This window comes from Thamnophis elegans, chromosome 3 (assembly GCF_009769535.1).
Source record: "Thamnophis elegans isolate rThaEle1 chromosome 3, rThaEle1.pri, whole genome shotgun sequence".
In the NCBI taxonomy this organism is placed as follows: domain Eukaryota; kingdom Metazoa; phylum Chordata; class Lepidosauria; order Squamata; family Colubridae; genus Thamnophis; species Thamnophis elegans.
Window position 1 is genome coordinate 56967973 of NC_045543.1, and position 21178 is coordinate 56989150.

Here is a 21178-nt window from a genome sequence, read left to right on the forward strand (position 1 = left end):
TAATGTTGTTTATACTAGAAAGTACATACCGTAATTGAATTCTAATTCTAAATTAAAATCAAATTAAATGTTACTTTTTGATGTTCAGTATTTAAGAGTCCCTCCTTGGTTCAAAGCAAAACAAAACACACAAGTTGTTTATCCTTTTTTTACATCTAACAGGCCCACAAAGCATCTTGCTATATTTAAATGCAAAGAATATCTTTAATGAACGAAAAAAATTGACCAGAGTAGGAAAAAGCCATCCACGAAGAAGGCAAAGCTTCCTTTTATCACGTTGTAGTTTCTTCTGCTTCAGTAGAATAACAAGGTAGGAAAGAAGCATTAAAGAAGCAGTGATGTTCAGTGGTTTGCATAATGAATAGTTGCCACTAGGAAGGAAGGAAGGAAGGAAGGAAGGAAGGAAGGAAGGAAGGAAGGAAGGAAGGAAGGAAGGAAGGAAGGAAGGAAGGAAGGAAAGCCTAAGAGTACTTTTGTAGTTGCCAAACTGGAGACAAGCAAAGTACAATGTCATGACTTATCTTCCAGTTCTTATTTCTGGCAAATACGGACTTTTAACTTTCTACAGTATGACTGGTTCCACTCTGTAAAACACTTAGCTAGTTCAAATAGACAACCCTTAAAATGAACCAACCCAGCTGGTTAAGTGTGATTTCTTGCATATCCAAACACACGACACCACTTAATATAAAACAATGTCATATTTCCCAGATGCAGAACATGGTACAGAAATTGCTGGCCTCTTGCTCTTTTCCAGTTCTGTGCAAGGACTTAGTGGACTCCACTAATAGTCATGAATTGGCAAGTGATTATACAAGCAATTAGAAATCCCCATTGGCAAAATTGCAGAGGTCTTTGGGAGTTATTCACTTAATAGGCATTTTCTTTTTAACTGGTGTAAACCTGAGGCTCTCTTTATCGGATGAAAAATTTAATAATACTAACAATAATAGGTGCCTTGGGTGCAATGCCATAACTACTGGAGCATCTTCCTCTTGACCCATTCACTCTTCCTTTATATATTTCTTTTCTGATTCATGCCTCGTATATTCTGAAGGTATCATCAAATCACCTCAATATGTACCTTTTACTTTTGTATTTAGTCCACATTTCTTCCATATCCATTCATCCTTCATCCCACATCTTCTTGTTTTATTGCACACACTTCTTTTATAACCAATCTCCATTTCAACTGATTTTTATATTTTTTATGTCACAGCGAATTCACAATAGGCAAAAGCATGCCCTTACACACATTGCTTCAATTAAATTCTCTGTTTTGCAATGCAAATAATTCAAACCAGCCACACAGCAATATCTCTATGCCAAAGTGTATGCACATCCATATTCTCAATGCAATAGCAATGTGATCCCAAGCATTCCATTCCATTCATTCATTCACTCATTAATCCATTCACTTATTCATTCATTTGTTCATTCATTCTTGCTTATACATCACATCAAAAAAGCCAATTTAAGTAGCTCTCCATAAATACAGTGCATGAAACAATTGATGGACTTCTTGTTAGCCCTCATGAATTTGCCATTCAGCATTCAATAATTCACTAAGCATTACATCTCTTCTTTTATATCCATCATATATCACACTAATTTCCCACAAAATGCTGTGCATTTTCCCTGAGTTTTTATATTTTAATAATTTTTTCTATCTTTGTCTACTTTCTTTGCAACTCTTTTTTGCTGTCTCTGAATATGTTATACAATATGTTTCCCTCATCTTTATATTTTGCAACAATTGTTCTCTTGTGTGGATTCTTTTGTCTCGTACAATCTCTTTCACATCATCCTTTCACCAAGCTTCTTTTTCATTCTTAACAAAACCACACATATTTCTGTGGAATTTGGTAACACAATTCTTTTCATAGAATCATAAAGTTAGAGATCTCAGAAACCATTTAATGCAACGCCTTATTCACTGCAGGCTAGAGCGTCTCTTACAAATGACTATCCAACTTCTGTGTAAGGACCATCATCAAAGAATGATTTACCAGTTCATGTGACAACTTGTTCCACTCAGAAAGTTTCTCTTGGTGTCTAGCCTGAATCCATCTCCTTATAGTTTTACTGCATTAGTTCTACTCTCAGGAGCTACAGAATACATTTTTTTGATCTCCTTTTTCCCAAATAGCTTCTGTGTCTACTTTCCACTCATTCTGTTGGGAGAATAATCTCGATCATTTCTTCTCATTTCTTTCTTTTATTTCCATCTCCATCCCCCTCTCCCAAGATGCACTCTTAATGCTAGTGAACAATGGTCTGTCCTATGTTCAGAAGCTCTCATCACCTTTGAATCCTTCACTAGTTCTGACTTTCGTCACAAATAATCAAATCAAGCATGGTTTTTGATTCATTCTTTTCCCATTTGTAATTATGAAAAGACTTATGCTAAAATTACATATTAGAACTAGGCTCCCCTCCCCCAAATAGATACTCCCCAAGCTATCACCATTCTAATTTATTCTTAAGTGTCCAAACCATTAAGTATCTTTTTGGGGGGGCTCCCTCATCTCATTATCATCCATCTATTCATCTCCCTCACAAAATTGCCGCAGAACACATTCATTCAGAATGTTGCAGTTTTTTCCCATTATTACTATTCATTGGAGCATACATGTGACTATCATCAACCTATAATAGCAATAGTACTTATACTTATATACTGCTTCATAGTGCTTTACAGCTCTCTCTAAATGATTTACACAATCAGCATATTGCTCCCAACAATCTGGGTCCTCATTTTACTGACTTCAGGATGATGACTGGGTCAACGTTGAGCTAGTTAGGATCAAACTGCTGGCACTCAGCAGAGTTAATCTGGAATATTGCATTCTAAGCACTGCACCATCATGGCTCTTTTCAATCTTCATATGCATTCACAGCTATCTGGATGACATCACCCTAATCTTTTTAACATATATATTTAACCCTTTCATCACAATCTCCATGTTCATTTCCGTGCATATATTTATCAGCTGACTTCCATAAAAATCACACCCGCTTCATTGAAATATCATGCATCCCTCCTCTTTCTCTTTATTTCGCTCACACACAGAGGGTTTCAGTTTATTCATTCTTGCTTCTGATCTTTTACTCCTTTTTGCATTCCATCTTCCATATACAATGTCATTACCAGATGGGTCAGTGGATATTAATCTCCCTTCCCCATATTTATTATGTGAGCATGATGATGTAAAATTCTCAAAATGGATCGCAACAAGTAAGCAGAAAAACCTTTGGGAAGAAAAAGAGCATAAAATCATACAATCAAAAGCAGCCTTAGCAATGCAAAACTTCCATTAATCTCATAGCCAAAAATACTGATTTTTGCATTAACAGAAGGATAGAATCAAAATCACATGAAATTTTAGTACCACTTGATAAAGTCTTGGCAAGACCACACTTGGAATATTGCATCCTGTTTGGGTCACCACAATATAAAAAAAGATATCAAGGCTCTAAGAAAGAGTGCAGAGAAGAACAACAAAGATGATTAGGGGACTGGAGGCTAAAACATACGAAGAAGGGTTGCAGGAATTGCATATGTCTAATTTAATGAAAAGAAGGACTAGGGGAGACATGATAGCAATGTTCCAATATCTCAGAAGCTGCCACAAAGAAGAGGGAGTCAAACTATTCTCCAAAGCACCTGAGGGCAGAACAAGAAGCAATGGTTAGAAAAGAATCAAGGAGAGAACCAACCTAGAACTAAGAAGAAATTTCCTGACAGTTAGAACAATTAATCACTGGTACGAATTGCCTCCAGAAGTTGTGGAGGCAGTTCCAACATTGGATCCTGCCTTACAAAATTTATGTTTATGTTTTAGGTTTTATTAGGATTTGTATGCCGCCCACTCCCTAGGGACTCAGGGCGGCTTACATGGGGGGAAAAAAGGGGGGGGGACATATAAAAATTAAAAGAACAAACATTAAAATTCCACAACATACATGCAGCTTGGAGTGGGGCTCCCACTAGTTCATTATACCAACCCCTATTCTCTCTAGGTGGGATATACTTAAAGGGTAACAAGGCAAATGTGAAAAAACTTTTAATCCATAATCCTGTATTATTTTCTAGGGGATGTATGAGAAGATGTCCAGTTCTTTGCTAGCTAGTAAAACATCAAGCAAGTCAAAGTGGGTTTACGGTGCCACAAGAAGCCTGTAGGTCAAGTATGGACTCATAATTTGCAGATTCACTCATATGTAAGCCTCTCTGGCTGTGAGCTTCTGCTGTTTGTGTGTAATTTGTACATCAGCTAATAGTGTCATTGACAGCAGAACTTTCTCCATCCACAGAGAAGGCAAAATTCTCACTTCCGCAAAGATTGCTGTTGCTATGAGCCAAAGTAGAAGCTAATTTCTTACTATTCAGTGAGCTAAAGGAGCAAGCATCGAATAGGAGTTATGATGCATATTTTAATGATCATCTGCCAAAACTACAATTTTAGATATTCTTGTTTGGCAATTATGGTCAAGAATCAACTAATGAGAAAAATACTGTTGTTGTTCTTTTGCTAGGGTATGGTATTGGCCTTCCTCCAAACTCTCCACTGACCTCAAATATTTCTGAACTCATCAGCCAGTATAAGTCCCATGGCTTCATGGATGTCTTGCATGACAAGTGGTACAAAGTGGTACCATGCGGAAAAAGAAGCTTTGCTGTGACGGAGGTAAGAAATGTTCCTTAGGTCCTTCCAGCAGTTGGAATGGATAAATCCATCCCTTTGAGTCTCTCATTTCTTTTAACTGTGTATTTATTTCAATCTCCTCCCATCCAAGTTTTCTGGTTGGTCATTGTTATTAAAGTATGCATAAAAGTCTATGTACATTTTCACATACCTTTATCCTAATGTATATCTCTGTTCTTGGTTATATACATTTGCTCAAATCCTTTCCTCTGGTAGAATTCATTTCTATGTTGCATTCAGCTACCTAAAAAGTTGGCATCCCTTAGTCCTAGCAGACACTTTTTTCTGGGTTTTGTGTGTGAATGTGTGTGCAAGCGCACACACGAGCATGTATTCTTTGTTTAACTAGAACACTGGATTATAAAATTTGACCATATAAACATATGAAAGCCAGTTGCACTTCAAGTTGCATGTTTGAGCACATGTAAATTAAGATACAGTAGATTGTAAACAGACATCTTTTCCTCACAGGTCAATCTTCGTTTCATCCATTTGCGGGAGGGGAGAGAGAGAGGAAGAGGGAGAGAGAGAGGGAGTTTCATGAGCAGAGCCATTGCATCAGAACCTTATACCATGTATAGTTTTAATAGCATGAACATTTCTTATACATTCAAACAGCAGTCTTGAAGGACCAGGAGTAGCTAGGGCAGAGGAAATGATCCAAAGCTTTTTTGTCAAAGCTTTCATTGTGAAAAGCTTTTTTCCCCCCAACACCAATACAGCATCCAGGTAATGATTTCTAATGAAAGAGAAGAGGGTAAAACAGCTTCTTGCCCTGCTCTTAATGCCCTGATTCCTGCTTATGTGTCTGTTAATTCATACCTGCAATTAACAGCCCATCCATTTCAGTTACAAGTGCTTGCTACCCTGGTTACTATGGGAGGCCACATGCTAAAATGAATGAACCTGAGTTCATTATGCACAGCAAAATGTAGGGCATATCTCCTTAACTGGCATTATTAACACACACAACACACAAACCCAGCAAAGTGGAAAAGAAGCAATTGGGAAACTGATTCTCTCTCCTAATAATAACCTACCTGATAAGCTCACCGTTATAGTATTATGATTATTTAGAAACCTCTATCTCTGGATGCTGCTATTCAGAGAGGGTTATTTATACATCCAGCTCTCAGTCAAGAAATATGCATACTGTGGACCCATCCATAGAAACATAAGTGGGTCAAAATTGTTTTGGAAATAACAGCATGACTTTAATATTGATTTTAATGTGCATATTGAAAGGAAGTAGCATTTTAGGTTCTCCAGCAAAAATGTGGCCCAAAATGTACTGTTCTTTGAGAAACGACAGTTTTTAATGTAGCACTCCTGTCCTCAGCAAATTTTGATCTGTGAACTCCTTGGTACTGTTGGAATTTTATTCCTTACAAAGTTCATTCTGACCTGGGATTCAAGAGATAGTCCAGCAGTTTCATGAAATTAAGTTATTTAATCTTCACTCAAGTGCAATGATAACAAGCTATGAGGAGCGTGGCCAAAAAACTCCCTCTTTCCAGCACATTTCATAATTATTTATCTAAAGGAGACCTTATCTTACTTCCATGGGTAAGCTGCTTGCATGGCCTGTGAAAGCTAAAAAGTGAGAAGGCCAACAAAATCTTAAAGAAAACATGATGAAACACAGTTTCAAAATGAGATTTGGTTTCCGTCTTAATAAAAGTGTAAATGCTCAAATACTAGATTCTATAAAATATCCTAAACAGTACTTGATATTTGGAAACAGTGTTGTCCTGGATAACATTCTGTTAAAAAGATTGGTAAGCAATTCTTGTCTTTTATAGATACCTGTTTACAGGAATAACTCTTATTTTGCCAGAAAAACATTGGCTTGAGAAGTATGTAATTTCTCTTCAGTTCCCTCTCTCCTATAACAAGCAGCTTGAAGACTGAAAACAGGCAGCCTATTAATCTTTTTAAAAGGAAAAGAAAACACTCTTTTTGCTAACACTCCAACAAAGATAGGAAAAGTGTTTCTTTAGAAGCTGGCCTCTGTCAGAATTGCCTTAAAAGCAAACTCAGGATGCAGCATTTAGTAGTTCAGCCCTACTGGAAGAGAGATATCAAGTAGAGCATTGAAGGATTACACAAATTGGTCATTGCTAGGGATGCTGAAGAGATGTATCCTTCCTTTTCCCTCTCATGCAATCCCATCATTTGAAAACTTTATTGTAAGACTTATTAAAAACTGCGATTTGGAAGTATACGTCTAATCAGCTCTAAGTATTTTTGAGACTTTTAGTTGATTAGCTTTAATCAGTTTGATGAGCAATGATTTATCACCAAGAGGATAAAATTAATAAGAAGTTAATGATTATATTTGGATCAAAGTGGAACGGTTTGAAATGGTTTGAGATCTTGAAATCAAGAAGATATGACTCAGGAGGCTTCAGACTCCTAATGTGTGATCAAGAGCTATTTCAAAAATTTAACTATTAGTTAAAGACACAGTTTGTTAGCTTGCCATTTAGCTCAGGGCTAGTACTCTCTCCACCCATTTCTCCCCATGACTGTGAGAGAAGAAAATCACCTTCTGAAGTCATCAAAGTTGCTTCTGTGAATTTATCTGAATGATTTTATCCAAAGTCCTATAATGCAGTTTGGTTAGTTGGTTTGGTTTGCTCCCATGTTTGAAAAAAAAAAACACCACTTTTTCTCCACTGCCAAATGCTTCTTTTGTTAAATTCCTTGCATGGTAAAGAGACAATATTAAATAATTTTAAGTAAACATGTTGGAAAGTTTTGATGATCTACTACAGGTAAGGTCCTGTCATGACTCTGGGGCTGCTGAGGTTCAGTCAGCTGATTGAGATTATTTATCTGATCTAACAAGATATAAAATTTTTATCTTCATAACTTTAGGGGGGGAAATGTTATTTTTATATAAACCTGGGTATATGTTAAAATAATATAGGTGACTTTATTAATTGTGCAGTGCAATTGAGAATTCAAAACCTAAGTACGTTAAGAATAGAATAGAATTCTTTATTAGCCAAGTGTGATTGGAAACACAAAGAATTTGTTTTTGGTGCATATGCTCTCAGTGTACAGAAAAGATACATTTGTCACGAATCATAGGTACAATGATAGTCATAGGATACAAATAAGCAATCAAATCATACTAGGAAACAATCAATATAAATCGTAAACCACAAAGTTACAATCATACAGTCATAAGTGGGAAGAGATGGATGATAGGAACGATGAGAAGATTAATAGTAACAGTAATGCAGACTTAGTAAATAGTTTGACAGTGTTGTGGGGATTAGTTGTTTAGCAGAGGAAAAAACTGTTCTTGTGTCTAGTTGTTCTGGTGTGCAGTGCTCTATAGCTTCGTTTTGAGGGTAGGACCCTCAAAACTTACCCAGCCATTTTTGTTTTGTTTTGCTTATGGGGGCTTGTTTTGGTTTTTTAAGCAAAAGTAAAACTTTCATGCCACCTGAACAAATTTTAGGGGTTATGCTTTTGAGATGGGTGGGAGTATAGGATAAAAAACAAAGCAACTCCCCTTCAGAGTACTAATCCAATGCAAACAAATTGGAATTTCAATAGCAAACACATTAATGAAGGTTGACAGTGTGATCAGAAGCAAACTCCAGGGACCCTATCTATTTGTCTACCTCTATATTGGATTTATAAGACAATTTAATCATCAAATGACTCCAGGCAGCATATAACAACATAACACAATAAGGAGAATCAAACAGCAAACAAACAGCCAGGGAATACCAAAAATTAAAACTGTCATGGCATAAGTGGGTTCATAAAACACCACAGTCTCTGTCTGGGGCCTGAAGGCAAAACCTATTGAAGGCAGAGTGGAATTGCACTCTGTGCTTGTGTGGTGAGTATCTGTGATTTCTCCAGATTGAAAGGATGTTGTTGTTGTTTTTTAAAAAAGGATGTTCTTCCCTGCATACATTCTACAAAAGATCTGGGTGTTTGTGATAACATATACAAGATTTTTCCCCTACCTTAAAATCTTTTCTGATCAAAGTTTCTGGCTTGCATAGCAGGAGATGTCAACACAAGAGAAATGGTCTGGCATGGCCTTATCTATAAGTGAAATATTGTGATGACCTTGCTAAACAATGAAATATCCATCTCCTGCTTTTCATCACTTTTTTGGCTCTCTCCATAACCAATATTTCAGCCTGCAGTACTTTGCACTTTATTCCCTGATGAATATCCCCTCTTTGCTTGCTTAAAGATTTTTCTTTGTTCTGTTTTTTTCCCCATAACCCAAACTTGCTTAACAAAACGTTCTGCTTTCATCTGCCAGAACAGCCTCTTCTAATCATGCATCAATGGCTTGATTGTCATGCAGTTCCACTGGGAAATAATAGTCAACTTCCAGCTGCATAGAAACTTACAGAAAACTTGGAGAGATGTTCAAATCAAAGGAGGGAAATGGCAAGCGGGTAATGGGTTCTTCAGCAAACTATACTGGTATTGTTGTTCTGACCTAGCTTTCCCCAAACTATGAAGCAGACTCCTTGTCCTGACAAAAAATTCTTTTTATTAAGTTACTGTGAATTCCTCTCACTCATATCCAGCAAAGTATTTCAAGGGAGGATTTACAGTAAGGTGACCAGATCTTCAGATTGGTAAAGAGGGACACCTTTGACCGGGGGGGGGGGGGGGGGGGGGCTTGATTAAAAATTTTATACGGAGCAACAAAAATTTTCATATAACGCAAAAATAGTATTGTAATTTTTTTTATTTCAACATAACTACAATTTACAAATATAAATTGTAACTCTTGCCAAACATCAAAATTTTGATCACGTGACCATGAGGATGCTGCAACGGTTGCTAAGTGTGAAAATGGTCGCTAAGTGTGAAAAATGGTCATCAGCCACTTTTTTCAATGCCATTGTAACTTTGGTCACTATACCACCTTTCTTGCCACAGTTCTTAAGTGAATAACTGCAGCTGGTATTTTGTATTTTGGATAGAATCTTTTTTTAAATAGTCTAAGACAATTTAAAAAAAGAATCCACACAGAATAAATTGAAGTAAAACATTTCAAAGTATTGTGCATAGAATTTTTAAAAATGGTTCACTTCAATTTATTTTGGATAGAATCTTTTTTTAAATAGTCTAAGACAATTTAAAAAAAGAATCCACACAGAATAAAACTTTTAAAAAATCCTATGCACAATAAATAAAATATTATTTTAAAATGCATTAAAAAATAAAAGAAAAAAACCCAGTTCACTTACCAGCAGGCACAAGTGAGCACTCCAAGTCAATCCAGAATGATATAGATGTTAATACAAAGAACTGAGCAAATTAAAATGGTGAAATTAGTCAGGGAAATATTTTTCAAAGAAACTTTGCCACCATTTTTTTCCACACGAGCTGACCTCCAACCTCCGTGCCCCTCCCCTCCGGAAAATCCAGGAAGTAACACTCATGGCTTCTCTAGCCAAGCATTTCCTGGAGCTCTATGGTACTTGGTCATTTTTTTCTTATAAAATGAGTTAAAGGGGCGGGGGGGTTCCATTTTGTTGCTTTAACGTTTTAATATCTTCAATGAAAATACTGAGACAGAGAGAGAGGTTAGTTAGACAGAGTGTCTTTTATCTTGCCCAGGTTAGGATTTCTTAAGCAAATCCACTGGGCTTTCAACATGAAGCCAGAAAATCGGGACTTTTTAAAAACGCCCCAGGACACGGGACAAATTGTTATAAAGCGTGACTGTCCTGCTGAAATCGGGATGTCTGGTCACCTTAATTTACAGTCACAGTTTCTGGCCTTCCGAAACTTCCAGTAGGCCCATTTTTTGCCCTCCCCGAGCCTTCACATGCACCTTGCAGTTACCTGCATCCAAAACGGGCTTTGTGGGGATTCCTGGAGGGGGGGGGCAGCCAAGAGTTTGGGGGTTCTCTGAACTGCACAGAATCTTAGCTAGAGGTTCTCCCAAACCCCTGTGAACCCCCAGCAGCTCACCCCTGGGTTTATCCCTTTTAATTACTAAGATATCAGCTGGGGCTCTTATATCAACTGCAGTGTCTTTTTCGGCATCATTCTTGAGACCTGTCACTTTCAGGTTAGTCTCAACCTTGTCTGCTAAACCTCTCCTTTCATAACATATTTTAAGCACAGTCTATCTGTAGAGGCAGTCACTCTCAAAATTAACTTCTGGGTCTATTAGTCAAAAATATTGTCCAATATGTCCAGTGTTAAAAATATTTTGGTTTATTCTATGGTAGTAAATCAAATATAAGTGTTCTTCTCCTTTATTGGTAAACTTTTATTCATTCTGATCTTCTTCCAAACTTCAAAGTTTGATCCCATCATGTTTTTCTTCAGAAAATTCAAAACAAAAGTTTGAGATCTTGGAGGTCTTCTAAATCAATCTCCAGTTCAGGGAGGAAATTCTATACAATTCTGCATAAATGTTGTCCAGTCTTTTCTCCCCCCCATCCAGTGATGGAGCACCCACAAGCCATTCTTCTGGTTTATTGTTCTCTCTGTCAGGAAATTTCTCCTTAGTTCTAAGTTCCTTCTCTCCTTGATTACTTTCCATCCATTGCTTCTTGCCCTGACTTCAGGTGCTTTAGAGAAGAGTTGACCGCCTCTTCTTGATTGCAGCCCCTTAGATATTGGAATTTAGGTATTTCCTCCTGTCACAACAAAAATTAAAATTTAGTAGCAACTTAAAAGAGCACGTGGTACTTTCTATGGATATATATTGCCTAGAACCTAACAAATGTAAGGCTAGAACTTCTAAACAAAAATTGGGCAACAAACTAAGGATGTATTTTTAAAACCATGATAATTTTGCTTGTTTTGAAGTTTGTTTTGTTCCATAAAGAATGCCTTTATGAATGTAGTATAAATCTGTAGTCCTAGATATCACTGAAACTGAGGTCCAGTTATCGCTGAATATCCATCATCTCTTCATACTTAGCACCCTAGGCCAGTGATGGCTAACCATTTTTTCATTGCATGCTGAAAGTGCATGCGACACTCCCCCTTCTCACCGGTGCCCTGCTCCCTGTGCATCCGCATGTGACCCCCTCCCCCACGCCCCATTTTGGGTCTAGTAGGCCTCCCTGTAGCCTCCTGGGAACAGAAACAGACCATGTGGGGGGGGGGCACAGCAGCAAAGACCCAAAAATCAACTGGCTGGCGGGAGGCATGTGTGCATACACTGTGGAGCTGAGCTGGGCTGACAGCTCGCGTGCCTGCAGAGAGGGTTATGTGTGCCCCTGTGGCATGTGTGCCATAGGTTCGTCATCATGGCCCTAGACCATTGGTCTCCGTAGTCGAGGCTAATGGAAGTCACACTTCAGAAACATTGGAGTAGCCATTTCCACCTCCATCCCTGGAAGGAGAATATTTTAAACACATTCTGGGGAAAGTGAGCAAAACAGCTAAGTATAAGAGCTTCATCAATGTGAATTCAATTAAAGTCACCTAGTTGAAAGCTGCGTGTTTTGTGCACTTGGATTCAGTGCTTACAATTCTCTTTGAATCTGTTGTCAAAGAGAAAATGCTGCTGCCAAGACTTTGAGATGCGTAAGGATAGAAAAAGAAGATAATCTGAAAAGATTAAGAGGTTGGTGTGAAAAGAAAACATTCCTCTTATCAAGAAAAAAATGTTTATGATGTAATCCTCATAGGAAAAAATCATAGACACCATATTTTAATTTATTGTTCATTTGCTGAGATTTGTCATTAGATTCATCAGATTAATTATTTTTCCTCCTCTGCTAACTAAAAGAGCAATTAGGCATATTACTTAATTAATCAAAGAGCTGCCATATTTTATGTGCTTTTTCATAGCATAAAAGGAACAATCTTCAGTTGAAAACTTTTCTTAACAATGCCTTCATTATACAGCCAGTGAACAGGATTAGATGTCCAAAATCAAGCTTACAAAATGCAAAAAAAAAAAAAGTATTATTGATTGACATCTGCTGGTGTTACTTCCCATTTGCTGGTTTCTATTCAGGGAAGCCAATCCTTGTCACCTAAAAAGTGTTTTCTTTGCATATTTGGACTAAGTTAAAATAGACAAAGTTCAAGTCCTTTGTCTCTATATTTTGGATAAGCCTCCAGATGAAGTTTCTGGAATGGGGAAGATGTAGCCCTCTTTTCCTGGTTCTGATCCAAATTCCTTTTTGTCCTGCATGTTTTTAAAAAAACTTTTGGGAATGTTTGGGCATGGAATTCTCTCATATGTCTTATGAAATAAGATAACACCAGGAATTCTATGAGGCATTCTGCCAGCTTTTTGCAACAGCTGACTTCTAGAAGTACTATTTGAAGGGTTAATTCTCCTGAGGTTCATCTGTACATCCCTCTAATTGCAACTCAGACTTGCTTCATTAGCTGTTTCCATCGATACTGCCTTCATCTTATCTCCATAGCTCAGGCTGCCTAACCTCTAGCTTATCAAAAAGAAGGATTAGAGGGTGACATGAGAACTGTCTTCCAGTACTTGAGGAGCTGTTAGAGAAGGGGGGTTTGACTTATTCCCCAAAGCACCAGAGGACAGGCCAAGAAGTAATGGGTAGAAGCTTGCTAAGGAGAGATCCAACCTAGAAGTAAGAAAAAATGTTTTGAAAATGAGAACAGTTAATCAATGGAATAGCTTGCCTCCTGGAATTGTGGGTGCTCCATCACTGGAGGTTTTCAAAAATAGACCAGACAATCATTTGACTGGGATAGTATAAGATCTCCCACCTTGGTTTGGACTAGAACAGTGATGGCAAACCTTTTTGTTGTTGGGTGCCAAAAATGCGAGGGTGCACATGCATGGGCTGGCACCCATAATGCAAAGCACCAGAGACGTGCAGTCAGGGGAGGCAGGGGAGGCAGAGCCTCACCACTGTCATCATGAAAAGAAAAGAAAATGTAAAAGGAAAAGGAAAAAGGCAAGAGTTGAGGTCAAGCTGAGCTAGTTGCTGCCAGAGTCAACGTGGATGACTCTGCTTAGTGCTTAACTGTTTAAAAAAGCCTCTAAAAAAAGTGCCCTCTACAGGAGGCAGCAGGAGAACTAGGTGCCTCATCTAGTCTGACTTTATGATCACTCGAGCAGAGCTAAGCAAGGGTTAAAAGCCGAAAAATTTCTGACGTAGATGAGGCACGTCGTTCTCCTGCCTCCTGTAGAGGGTGTTTTTTTAGAGGCTTTTTTAAACAGTTACGCAGAGTCATCCACACGGTGACTCTGGCAGCAACTAGCTCTGCTTGACCTCAGCTCTTGTCTTTTTCCTTTTACATTTTTTTTTCTTTTCATGATGGCAGGCAAGAGCAGAGTTGAAATCCTCTCTGAAACAGCTGGAAAAGGTACGTATGGGTTGGAGGGAGGGGGAAGAATTCAAATTTCATCCTCCTGGTGCAACTTTGTGTGTGTGAGAGAGAGGAGGGGGGAGGGAGCATATTGAGACAGTTCTTTAGTTTATGCACTATGTAACACTCTAATACTATGCCTTTGGGTCTTCTGAAATTTTAATTATCCAATCATAAGCAAAAACAATGTTTTCAGTAGAATGAATTTCCACTTCTACTTACACCTGCCAGCCAAAATGCTGCTAGTGGTATTGCTAACATGGGCTGAGGAGGAAAACCTAAATTTTCTGAATACTGGTGCAACTTTGTGTGTATGTGTGTTTGAGAGAGGGGGGAGGGAGAGAGGAAGGGAGGAAGGAGGGGCAGGGAAAAGAAAAAGAAAGAAGGAAACTTATTTAGCAAAGGAGAAAAACAAATGCTGTTGCTTTAAATCGGAACTGAGCATGCCTGGCTATGGAATTCTGGGAGTTGAAGTCCACAAGTCAAAAAAAATTGCTACCTCACCAGCCATAAAACTCACCGCACGTCACTGCAAAGTACGTACCCCACAGGTGCATGCATACATGCACACACCCCATGCCCCCCCCCAAGCACGCCATTACTGCTTGCCTCCAAGCTGAGCTTGATATTTCCTCCGGGGTGGCGAGGGAGGCCGTTTTTCGGTTGGTCCATTGGGCTTGTTTTTTGCCCTCCCCGGGCTCCTGAAGCTTTCCTGAAGCCTGGGGAGGATGAAAATGGTTTCTCCCGGTCCTCCCAAGGCTCTCTGGAAGCCAAAAATGGATCATTTCCGAACTTCCGGTTAACCTGTTGGGCCAGTTTTTTGCTCTCTCCGGGTTCCGTAGGATTTCCTGGAGCCTGGGAAGGGTGAAAATGGCTTCCCCTGGCCCTCCGGAAGGCTGAAAATCAGCTGGCCAATGCACACATGCATGCTGGAGCTGAGAGCTTGCATGCCAGGAGATATGGCCATAGGTTCACCATCACAAGATTAAAAGTTCTCTGAGGTCCCTTCTAGCCCTATAATTCTATGTTCTATATTTAGCTGATCTAGTTGAAACATTAGTATGAAACTAATGTTTCATCATTTTTCACAAACCTCATTGTCTGCATAATTTCTGGTGGGCCCATTCTTGCATACAGACCATCACTCAACTGGAGCAGTTTCCAACAAGCAACAAGAAATAACTGGACAATGATGCTAACATGGAAACCAAACCCTGAAACAAACTCAGATTTCCGTTTTGCTTCCATGCCTATACCAACAGTATTATTACAGGCCACAATAAGTACACGCACAAAATTAGAGGTGCTTCTCATGCTTATCTGATATATGCTATCATCTGCTGATAACCTTTAGGTTCTCAGTATGATACACTGGGCAAGGCTTATGTAAAAGGATTTTACATAATGTAAAGGAATTGATGGATCAAATTTGGCATTGGGACTCAGTGGTGAAATTCAAAATTTTTTACTACCGGTTCTGTGGGCATGGCTTGGTGGGGCTGGCAGGGGAAGGATACTGCAAAATCTCAATTCCCACCCATTCCAGGGCCCAGCCAGATGTGGTATTTGCCAGTTCTCTGAACTAGTTATAATGTCCACTACCAGTTCTCCAGAATCTGCTGAATTTCACTCCTGGACTCAAATCAAGGGCAATGTAAAGCATTTACCCTCCATTACAGATCTCAAAGTAGCCATCTTGGAAGAAAGAAATTTTACAAGCCCAATTGTGTGAGAGATTGCGGAACTCACCCAAAAGGTCTCAAGCTATCTCAGGACATGTCAATAAAGGATAAATGAGAATATTTGGTTGAAATGTGGGTCCTTGGTCTGAGCTCACTTGTTTTGTTGCAGATCTTTCATTGCCAAAACCAGGTACAGTAACATCATCAATGCTAGTAAGGAGTCCTTACCATTCCCTACTAGCACTGGTGAGCTCTTTGATATCAGTACTCCTCTTAAAATTATTAACCTCTCCTGCTGGTTTAATTTTCTCCCCAGAGTAAAGTCTCACAATGTTCAGAGAAGTGCTGCTTCAGGGAATTGTGAGTTGCAGGGAGTCCTTGAGTTACAACTGTAATGTAACTGTACTTAAAATTGCAAGTAGTTTACAGCCATCTCTCACTTCTACTAAGCCAGTCCAAAGGCAGCTAGGCCTTATCACTGAGTATGCAACTTTATGTTTGAACCCTGACAATAGGTTGGGTCCCAGTAACCTGGTAGAGCCAAGTTTAATTCCATGTCTCAGGCAATTAAAACTCTCTTGTGTCAGGGCGATTTTGCAAATTTTCATTTTTGGCTATAGCCCATTATATGGCATCAAATGGACTCCAGAGAATTTCCTGGGAAGAAAATCAAGTGAAAGGGTTGTATAAAAATAATTGTCGATTTTGCTGCATGTGTGTTCCCATTTTATAAATTTGTACATGGATTTCCCTTTTTTTGTTTTTCCTAACAGACCCTACAAATGGGCATCAAGCACTTTTCCGGGCTATTTGTGATGTTGTGTGTTGGATTTGGCCTGTCTATTCTCACTACCATTGGAGAACATATCATATACAGGTTAATGATACCACGAATTAAAAAGAAATCCAAGATGACATATTGGCTCCATACAAGTCAGGTACATATGCCTAAGTCTCTCAAAGGGAATGATCAGATTCTGCATTGGCTGGAACTGAAGTCCTACTGAAATGATTGGATTCAATAGATGGTATTTCCAGGTCTGTTCTTGAGGTCTTATCACATCCCAACCACAATTAAGAAGCAAAATCTGGGATAATAGTATTCTTTGTGTCTTTCTACCTTTGTTTTTTCTTTCTTTCCTTCCTTCCTTCCTTCCTTCCTTCCTTCCTTCCTTTTAATGCATCTTTCCAACTGACTGGAAAAAACAGAAATAATAATACTATTTAAAAAATTATCTGACTTTTGTTTTTTGAGAAAAATACATAAGGTAGTTTTAGGAAAAGTGACTAAGATTTCATATAATTTGCAGACAAAGGAATTTTCTCAATAAATTTGGAACTCCTTGTTAACACACTAATGCAGAAAAATCATATATCTTTAGTTTTGATTTTTTTGATTTTTCTAATAAAGTTTCTGGTTACTTGCAGTATCTAGCAGTTACAAATATCACAATATTTTCTGGATTTCAACCACAGTGTCTCAAAAACTGCATGCCAACTGTATTACATCTATTTTATTACAGTAACATAAGTCTATTTCTCCAACATGGACAGAAGGAACAAAACTTTTATCTGTTTTCATATTATAAATAATATGCATTAAAATGGAAAGGGTATTAACTCGTGAACATTTTCATAAATGTATGCATTCAGTGTAGAACTTTTAACATTTTCAAGCTGTCAAGATGCCCTACAGCTTATGTTCACCGTGAGGATCAACATCTCTATGGTAAATTTCCTGTTCCATGCAAAGCATGAGCTACAGACACAACACCGAGACATCACATCAATCTTGCGGGTTGTTTTGTCCTGCAGAATTGTCCATTGAACTTTTTTTAACCTCTACCTACAGGTGGTCCCTCAAACCACAATCTAAGCTCTCAGTAATGAGGAAACATTGCTGGTGAGCTTTTTGTGCCTTAGTCATTGCTACTCAAGAAACTCAAAAACCATACTTGAATTCCTACTTGCTTTATCCTTTTTAGCTGTCCACCATTTTGTTTTCTGTGCACATTTTAATGTTTAAGGATGACATAAGCTTCTGCCATCAGAATGTTCTTCTGGGTTGACTCCTCTCTTTCCCATACTCTTTATGATATGGAGGAAGAGAAACTTGCACTTCCATGTGATTATTCTCTAAAGCTTCTCTGTATCAGCCATGAAAGGCCATTCTTATTACATTCAGTCCCTAGGTCAGTGGTGGGATACGACCAGTACGCCCCAGTACGGGTGTACCGGTTCCTGCTGGAGCACCAGGTACTGTTCTGGTACGGTGCTCCTGAGGGCCCACTCGCCCACCTTACCTGTATTTGAGCTAATCGGGGCTTTCACTCATGCACACAGAGCGTACGGCACCTGCGCAATTCTCTGCTGAGCATCATAGGTGATAAGTATGCATGCACGTACATGTGGTGGACGCCCAGCCCCGTTGCACCGTATCGGTTGCAACGGGATCCAGAACCCACCACTGCCCTAGGTCATCTGGAACTTGCAGCCCTACAGTCTTTCCCCCAGTTTTCCATTTTGAGTGTAGGCACCATATAGTTAACATCATGATGGTCATACATTTCCCATTTCTGATCTAAAACACATACAGTAATTGGTATATTTAATCAGCCTGTTGGCCCATTTTGCCTCCAGTTAGTTACCTTGCCTGGCAACGCTTCTGGCTGTATGGCTGAATCTGTAACTCTGTCTCTGCCTCCCCCAGCTCTGCCCTAGGAAACTTCTGGATTGAATCTCCATGCAACCATCTAATCTCAAGTCCTTTACTAACGTGCAGTATTAGCAAATATGAGGAGCCACAACTTTGGACTTGTCATAAAGATACAACATTCAGTAACAATGATAAATTAGGCAAACAGTTTTATTTCCATACTGCATTCCCTCCAGAATATATTCATTCTACCTAAAATGCACGGGCAATTTCCCTTCTGATTAATTTATTTTGGGTTTTTCCTCTAGCGACTGCACTGGGCTCTAAACAACTCGTTTATGGAAGACAAGCACCAGCTTAAAACAAAGCCAGTTGAAAAGAAGTAAGAAAAATGAGTTTTTAATCTCTTGTTTGCTGATGCATCTGTAGATAAAGGTTCCCCAGACATTGTTTTGTTTTGTTTTAAAGGAGAAGAATTGTATAGTGCAGTTGACACGCTGTAGAAAAGTAGAAAGTTTTATTTATTTGGGAGTCAAGAGAATCACATATCAGACAGATCCACTTCACCTGTATTGTATAAGATAGTGAAATATTGTAGGAAAGTACAAAATTTTATCTATTTGGGATCAAGAGAGTCATATATCAGAAAAAGCCACTTCAGCTACACTGAAAGAATGAATTTAACTATATATCCTTTCCCTGAATTAATATTTTTTTTCTCATTAACTGATTTAGTATTGACTAACACAATGTTTCTCAATCTTGGCGGCTTTAAGATATGTAGACTTCAACTCCCAGAATTCTCTAACTCATATGGCTGGCTGGGGAATTCTGTGGGTTGAAATCTACATATCTTAAAAGTTGCTAGGATTGAGAAAAACTGGTTTAACACATTGTATTCTGTTGCTATGCTCTGAGAATGTCTTTTCTTTCATGCTTTCATTGTCTGTTAGCAGGCCTTTTTGCTAGGCCGTAACTGGCAGCAAAATCTTCTATAGGAAATGGTTTAAACAGGTAGCTAGATAGGACTTGCAAAGTCTGCACATCTAGCCACACAGGACGGATGTAGCCGACCACAAATTGTTCTTGATACCTATAGAATTTGCTTGTTTTGTACTTGCTTGGAAAACAGCTAAACTAGGGCGTACACGTGAAACTTAGGAAGCGCGCAGTTATCAATTCTATTATTGGTCCAGATGCATAATTTGTAACCAATGACATTTGCAATGTTTGAAAACCTAATTTGCGTATGAAAGTTTATATATTCAGCTTCGCTACATAATAAAGTGGTCGTCATGTCATTCACCCAGAGAGATCGTGCCCTCAAGTTCTTTCTAGGATTAGCTTCGTGGGTGACCCCCTTGATTGTTGTGCCCAGGTGCCGCCCTGGAGAAGCCGTTCCCTCCAGGGACGGACTGTGGTGAACAACAAGTGGTGACCTCCGACGTGATTTTTTCCGCCGGACCGACGCAGCCTCGCCGCTGCGTGCCTGAGACCCCATCGCTTACCCGCGCACTCGTCGTCGTTCGTGGAAACGACTGATCTTTCGTAAGTATGGGGGCGGATCTGTCCAAGGAGCAGGGAACTCAGAACTTGGCCAGATTCTCAGAGCTTCTAAAAGTCAATTAACAAAGAAATTTGTCTTTCCTACCAAATCTGAATTACACCAACTGTTAATACACATTTGGCAAAACTGCCCCTCCTATCCTCACCATGGCTCCCTTAAACCTGGACCATGGGTGAAAATAGGCACATATCTCCATCAGGAACCTCGTGCTCCTACTCCAATGTTCCTGACTTGGAAAGTCACACTTGCTGCTCTTAGACTCCATTGTTCTGACCCTTCTCCTGTTTTTCCCATAGAACCCCCTGATCTTACTCCCCCACCTCCTTATTTAGATCGCCCTTCAAGTTTTGTTCCGTCTGTCTCCTCTCCCTCTGTTTCCCCCCCTCCCTCTCCTTCTGTTTCTGACATTTCGCTCACATCACCTCCCCCTCCTTCTTCTGATCCTGCCGGCGTTTATTTTGCTTCCTCTCTCTCTCTCCCCACCATAGCTGGCAGTGCTGTGGCTCGTGGTTAGGCTTCTGCCCGAGCCGATCCTTCTCTTACCCCAGATGATCTGGAACTTCTTTCTGCTTTTCCCGTTGACATAACGGGCGCTGCTCCTGTCTATGAAGCCCTCCCTTTTAGAGTGCTGAAAAATCTCAGACACTTGTCCACTATTTCTCAGATACCCGCCCTTTTTGCAGCCCTAATTACAAAAGCCCTTCCACTCCAGTGGAAGCCTCCTTCAACAGCTTTTTTCTATCAAAGACGCTATAACTGTCTTTGCCGATGGGAGCATGTGCCTGGCAGGAGGATGGTACATGGCACACCCAGCTCACAGAGCCACAAAAATCTGCTCAAAGAGATGAATTGGCCACTTCCATCTTGGCCTTTCAGTTATTTGACAAACAACCGTTTAACTTAATTCTTGCTAGTCTTTATGTGACTCAGATTATAACTTCTTTGTGTGAGTCTTATCTCTCTTCTTCTGTTGATTCACAACTTTTGTCTCTGTTTCTCACTTTACAAGGTCTTGTCTCCTCTCGCTGTTATTTTTTCCATGTCTCCCATATCTGAAGTCAGCCCTTCCCTGGGCCTCTCCAGGAGGGCAATGATGTTGCTGACGCTACGGCATCAGCCCCCCCACCCCATGTCAATGTTTGTTCTGCTATCACACCTTGGGATAGCCACTCTTACTTTCACCAGAATAAAAAAGCGCTCATAAAACCATTTGGCATTACTGCAAATGAGGCATCAGCAA

General features: G+C 39.3%; 1 protein-coding gene across 1 annotated transcript in view; it reads left to right on the top strand.

The window, feature by feature from the left end:
* The window catches only part of GRIN3A (glutamate ionotropic receptor NMDA type subunit 3A), a 144023-nt gene that overhangs the window by 117361 nt on the left and 5484 nt on the right, over positions 1-21178 (top strand). The window contains exons 6-8 of the mRNA XM_032213814.1: positions 4540-4691; positions 16489-16653; positions 18680-18753. Coding sequence (XP_032069705.1) covers positions 4540-4691; positions 16489-16653; positions 18680-18753 — 391 coding nt within the window. The remainder of the gene's footprint in view (positions 1-4539; positions 4692-16488; positions 16654-18679; positions 18754-21178) is intronic.